Raw genomic sequence first — 6,168 nt, 5'->3', positions numbered from 1 at the left:
CAGGTTTCTGGAGATTCCAGGAAAGTATTCCAGCTTGTGTGGTCTTTGTGAGAATCCAGCTGCTTGTTATTTTGATGTTCCAAATTGTTTGAGGATAGGTGAATGTACATTCTTAGGGAAAGAAATGGTAGTCATTGATAGATAACACTGTTTAGCATTTGTCTGGAATAATATTCAAATTAGATATACCAAGATTTTTCATATAAATTTAGATGTAGGGCGAATGCTGAGTGAAGGAAGAAGCTGAATAAAAAATTATTGATTACAGAAAAAAGACTAATGTCAGAAGTACAAAACATCAGTACTTTTTGCTAATCTTATGGCATGCTTAGTTTTTACTTTTTTATTCTGTATATCCCTCATATGTCCGTAATTAAAATGTCAACAAACTGACATTTATCCTCATATAATGTTATGCACAGAGTAGCCACTAAATAAATATACAATGGATTCAGGGTAAAGTGGCTTATTTTTTAAGTTCCATTTTCGAGTACATATTACAGGATAGTTACAAAAATAATACAAACCTCATACTGATAATTCCAACATACTCCTACCTGCACCAGATACCCAGCTCCACCAATGTAATATTTTGCCACATTTGCTGTTTCATTCTATCAACCCATTTTTCTGAACACTTGAGTGGAGGCTGTGTACATCATGAACACTTAATACCACCATGCACATTTCCCAAGAACAATATATTCACTTATATAACCACTGCAAGTGCAGTTTTCAAGTTCAAGAAATTTAACATTGATTTAACATTTAACATTGATACAAAGGTTACAGTCTATATTCAAATTTTTAATATGTCCCAATAATGACCTTTGGATCCTTTTCTCCTCCTTTATTGAAAGATCCCATCTGGGTGATTTGATCAGTGAGTGGAAAAGTATTTGCAAAATCCCCTTCAGGGAATGGTGACAACGGGGAGAAATTCAACTTCCTCAAGTTGAATTCTTGATCTTTTCACAAGCAGTGTGGACAACCAGAGCTATAGGCTAAGTCCCCAATCTTGGGATTTGTTCATATGAAACTTAACCACACAAAGGATAGGTCAAGTCTACTTAAAATTTAGGCCTGGGCAGGCTACGGTGGCTCAGCAGGCAAGAATGCTCACCTGCCATGCCGGAGGACCCAGGTTCAATTCCCAGTGCCTGTCCATGTAAAAAAAAAGAGAGAATTTAGGCCTAAGAGTCACCCCCAAGAAAGCCTCTTTTGTTGCTCTCTTTTTGCCAACACAACAAGCAAATTCACCACCCTCCCCTTGTCTATGTGGGACATGACTCCCAGGGGTGTGGACCTTCCTGGCAACGTGGGACAGAAATCCCAGAATGAGCTGAGACCCAGTATCAAGGGATTGAGAAAACCTTCTCGACCAAAAGGGGGAAAAGGGAAATGAGACAAAGTGTCAATGGCTGAGAGATTCCAAACAGAGTCAAGAGGTTATCCTGGAGGTTCTTCTTACGCATTAAATAGATATCACCTTGTTATTCAAGATGTAATGGAGAGGCTGGAGGGAACTGCCTGAACATGTAGAGCTGTGTTCTCATAGCCATGCTTCTTGAAGATGATTGTATAATGATATAGCTTTCAGAATGTGACTGTGTGATTGTGAACATCTTGTGTCTGATGCTCCCTTTATGTACCTTGTCAACAGACGAGTAGAACAAATGGAATAAAAATAAATAATAGGGAGAACAAATGTTAAAATAAATTTAGTTTGAAATGCTAATGATCAATGAAAGGGAGGGGTAAGGGGTATGGTATGTATAAATTTTTTTTCTGTTTTCATTTTATTTCTTTTTCTGAATAGATGCAAATGTTCCAAGAAATGAGTATGATGATGAATATGCAACTATGTGATAATATTGTGAATAACTGATTACATATGTAGAATGGAATGATCAAAATAGGAATGTTTACATTTGTTTTGTGTTTTTTGGTATTTAAAAAAATAAAATAAAATAAATTTAAAAAGAGTGCTTTGAAAACTATTGCTTTTTTCTTTCTTTGCTTTATATATATGTTATATTATACAATAAAAATAGTTTTAAAAAATCCCATCTGGGATATGTATTGCTTTTTTTTAAATATTCAATTTCACTTATTCATAGATAAAAAGAATCCTCCCCCACATATATATCCATTCTAATCAATTTCACCAGGTACCACAGTATGGAAACACACCTACAACAGATTTCCATCATTCTGATGATATCCAGTAACAAGAGAAAATTTTTTTTAAATACTTGGGATAAACTGTTCATATTTCATCAGCTGAGGCAATTTAAACCAATCCTCAACTTCGTTTGTGAGGATACATTTCTATTTTTTCAAAATGCTAATAATAACCCAAATTACTTAAAGCTCTTTAGATTTTAAAAATTTAACATGTAATTTTTCTTATTAAAAAATTACCTAAATAATTTATAAGATTCCACAAGGGTCCTATGCACTAGAGTAACTTTGCAGAAACCTAAAACCTCCAGATGGGTCCCTGGACCAGATAAACCCTGAAACCTAGAGGATCCAGCCTCTCCAGAACACCAGATAATTTCATCTCCCTATCCTTATTATTGACAGCCCCTTCCAACATGAAAAAGTTAGAATGGCCAAAGCCCACACACCCCTAAAGAGTGGGATGGAAAGATCAAAGGTGATGACGGAGTTATACAGAGAAGGTAGGGTTTAACAAATGAATATGACTGCTGAATCATTAAATTGATAGCTCTTTTTTGGTCTCCATATCTTAGAGCAGCTAGAAGTAAAAACCTAAAATTGCGGAATTGTAACCCATGCCAAACTCTGAAATTCGTTTTACAATTAATTGTGGTGCTGTGCTTTGAAAATTATTGCTTTTTTGTATATGTTATTTTTCACAAAAAAGAAAAAAAAAGTCAATTGTGATGATAAAAAATATTTATTCCTCCTAGCCTCCTATATTCTGGAGCAGCTAGAAGAAAAAATCTGGGATGATCAATTCTGGGATCTGTTCTGTAACTACTTGTTGAAGAGTGCTTTGAAAATTATTGCTTTTTTCTTTCTTTGCTTTGTATATATGTTATATTATATAATAAAAAGGTGAAAAAAATTGCTTACAGAAATTGGAAGGTGGTGAGGGTGCGGCAAATTTGCAAATGAGCGGTATGCTTGGGAGTTGTTGAGATGGGAAAGTTAATGTGGTATATATGTTCCCACACTGTAAAATAAAAGAGGGAAACTAAAGAGACAATGGTAATTAAATACAATACATATTCCTGGGTGGCATCTAACAAGGGAGGAGAAAAGGCTCAGAGGAACAAAAGTGGAATATATGAAAAACTGGAATGTAGACTGTAAGCTTTACATCAATGTTAGATTTCTTGAACTGTTTGATAAATGCACTTGAGGTGGTTACATAAGTGGTTATCTTCGTTCTTAGGAAATGTACATGACAGTAATAAGTGTTCGAGGGGCATGATATATACAAACTACATTCACATGTTTAGAAAACGGATTGATAGAGAGTTATATGGACAGATAGTGGATAGAGTTATACGGATAAATAGTGGATAGACAGATAGCTAGAATAATAGGACAAATGTGGCAAAATGTCAAAATTGGTGGATCCGGGTATCTGAGGATGGGGAGGTAGGGGAATTACCAGTATGGGGTCTGAATTATTTTTGTAACAGTCCTGTAAGTTTGAAGGTATTTCAAAATAAAAAGTGAAAAAAATCTCTTAAGACTTTTGAACAGAAAATTTGGTTTAAGCAAACATGTATAACCCCTAGGGAGCAACTGGAAGCACATGATTCTTACAGAAAAGTCCCTGACTTATTAAGTCTTATTTAATCAAATCAGTAGTCATGATCATGAATAAAAGGTAATTCACAAATGAATAGAACCACGATTTATCAACATTTTCCTCACTTAATTAGAATATAAAATTGATCAAGGATAATGGAGTTGAGTTCAAATTGAGTAAAGTCCCAATTACATATTTTCCTGCTATTCGCCTTGCTTTTATTCATTTTCTTCTTTCCCTACCTACACCTTCCTAACAAATTAAACATCCAAGGATTTATGTGCAAAATAGGTAACCCATGGCTCAGTATGATATAATTAGCTTATTTTTTCCATATAGTCCATGGTTTAATTTAGGGTTCATTGTGTTGTACAGTTCCATGAATTTATTTTTTTAATTGCTTTCTAATACATACATATACAACCTAAAATCGCCCCCTTTTAACCACATTCAAATATATAATTCAGTGCTGTTAATTACCTTCACAATGTTGTGCTACCGTCACCATCATCCATTACCAAAATTTTTCCCTCATCCCAATCCTCTGGTCAGTGTGGTATAACTAGCTTACTTTCAAAAACTGCTTTTGATAAGTGACTTTTTCTTACCAAATGGAAAAGAGCAATTACTGAAAATATCATTAAGAACTAAAATGGACGTTCAGTACATAATTTTAAGAAATCATTTTACCTTATTAATTAATTGAAAAATTGCATTTCATCAGAAATTATTATTCCCATAAACAGAGCTCTCAATTACTAAAAAAGTCAAGTGGTGACATGTTTCTAGACATCAGCAGTTTAAAGATGTATGATTGTATCTTCAACATAGTTCTTATTTGGAAAACATCTTTGAAAATATTACTACATTGAATTTAAAGGCTTACACAGGAATTGGACATGCAAGTTCTGTAGAAAAACAGAATTTTTTTTTTTAGAGAAGGAAGAAAAGATAAATAGGAAATAATCTAAATTGTATCATATAGCTCTGCTATGGATCCAACTTGGGTTTTTTTGTTTGCTTGTTTGCTTTCTTGCTTCTCCTTTGGTGGGAAAATATTGGGATGGGTAAATTAATTAGTTGCAAGTTCTTCACACATTCATATCTGACAGTTTAGTGGTGTCAGAAGTAAGCATGTTGGTAGTGCCCTGGAAAAATCTCTTTCATTGATCACGTTCCATTTTTCCTTCCCAATCCCCTTGGTAGAGGAAAGTTTTGGGGATACTGGGATTGACACCATGTACTTTGAAGAGGATGATTTCTTTGACTCATTGTCACTCAGGTTCAAACTTTCTTTCCAAGATTGATTTATCTGTATTACACTTTGTATTGTAATACAATACAAAACCCTTTCACGCATTGTTTCTCTGTTTATCAAATCCATGCCTTCTTCCTGCTTGGTTAGATGAAGGCGACTGGTGGCAGCTTGAATGGGAGGAAGTGGCAATAAGAGGCAGCGTTGGTTCATAAGGGTTGCTCTGTGTCTTCTAGTTCTTAAAGTGTCATCTTGGGACACCTGTGAATTATCAGCAAGCCCATTGATCAACGGGGTGCTGTTAGATCTCTTCGGGACATTGTCATCTGTGGTGACTGAATTCAGCAGCAGCTCCAGGTCTGCTTCCATGTTGTTCTGGGTCATGGAGGTGTTGAGGAAAAAGCCACTGCTTGGTTTGAAATTCTCAAGGCTTTCAGGTTCCCGTTCATATAAGGACAAGTCTGTTGTATGGGAGGAAAAGGAGGGAAAGAAGAGAGGAGGAAGACGAGTGGGGATGCTCATCTTGCAGCCCTAACATCCCTAACATACCAGTCTGTGCATTGCTTTTAATTGTCATTATCTCTTTAGTTGCTCTTTATTTTTATTTTTATTTTTTCAGTTGTGGGAGCATAAATATGACAAAAACTAAAGTGGTTTTTGAAGAATAATTTATACCACAGAATCTTTTTCTTTGCTCTCCAGGTCAAATACAACCATCACATCTTTTTCTTCATGCTCCCCTACCTGCTCATTCCATCCATTCCTTCCTGATCTTACTTTTGCTATAATGCCATTTTGAACCTTCATTGTCATAGAGCTTGTATTCTTCTGACTTTGACCCTCAAGCTCTTCTTCTTCCAAAACTTTTTCCCAGCTGCTTCATATCCATATAATAACCTTCCTTACCTGTCTTGACATATTATATCTCCTCTCTCTCTTTTTTTTTAAATAATACTGCAAAGCCTATTTCTTACAAGGAGATGTTAAAATCAGTTCTATCTATCTTTCTAACTATTACCAAAGTCAGGAATAATAAATGATTCTCTCTCTTCCCTTGTCCCTTCTCTAGCTCATTTTCCTCCACTTTACCCTCACCATTTTTATTCCTACTTTGTTCGGA

General features: G+C 35.1%; 1 protein-coding gene across 1 annotated transcript; it reads right to left on the bottom strand.

Moving 5' to 3' along the window:
• Positions 1-4,884: 4,884 nt before the first annotated feature.
• On the bottom strand, positions 4,885-5,570 carry LOC143690356 (P2R1A-PPP2R2A-interacting phosphatase regulator 1-like). Its single transcript, XM_077168172.1, has 2 exons — positions 5,019-5,570; positions 4,885-4,953 (listed from the first exon to the last, which is right to left on the bottom strand). Exons 1-2 carry the CDS (start codon positions 5,568-5,570, stop codon positions 4,885-4,887), a joined length of 621 nt encoding a protein of 206 aa, XP_077024287.1.
• Between the last annotated feature and the right edge of the window lie 598 nt (positions 5,571-6,168).

Source organism: Tamandua tetradactyla, chromosome 7 (assembly GCF_023851605.1).
Source record: "Tamandua tetradactyla isolate mTamTet1 chromosome 7, mTamTet1.pri, whole genome shotgun sequence".
In the NCBI taxonomy this organism is placed as follows: domain Eukaryota; kingdom Metazoa; phylum Chordata; class Mammalia; order Pilosa; family Myrmecophagidae; genus Tamandua; species Tamandua tetradactyla.
The sequence above is the reverse complement of the archived record's forward strand: the minus strand, read 5'-3'. Positions and strand labels throughout refer to the sequence as shown.

Bases quoted from the DNA above. Each gene is read 5' to 3' on its own strand.
- LOC143690356 (XM_077168172.1), bottom strand. From the start codon at position 5,570: ATGAGCATCCCCACTCGTCTTCCTCCTCTCTTCTTTCCCTCCTTTTCC. The intron at 4,954-5,018 runs GTATCCCCAAAA...GATCAATGAAAG, and splicing joins AGTACATGGTGTCAATCCCA to AGATTTTTCCAGGGCACTAC.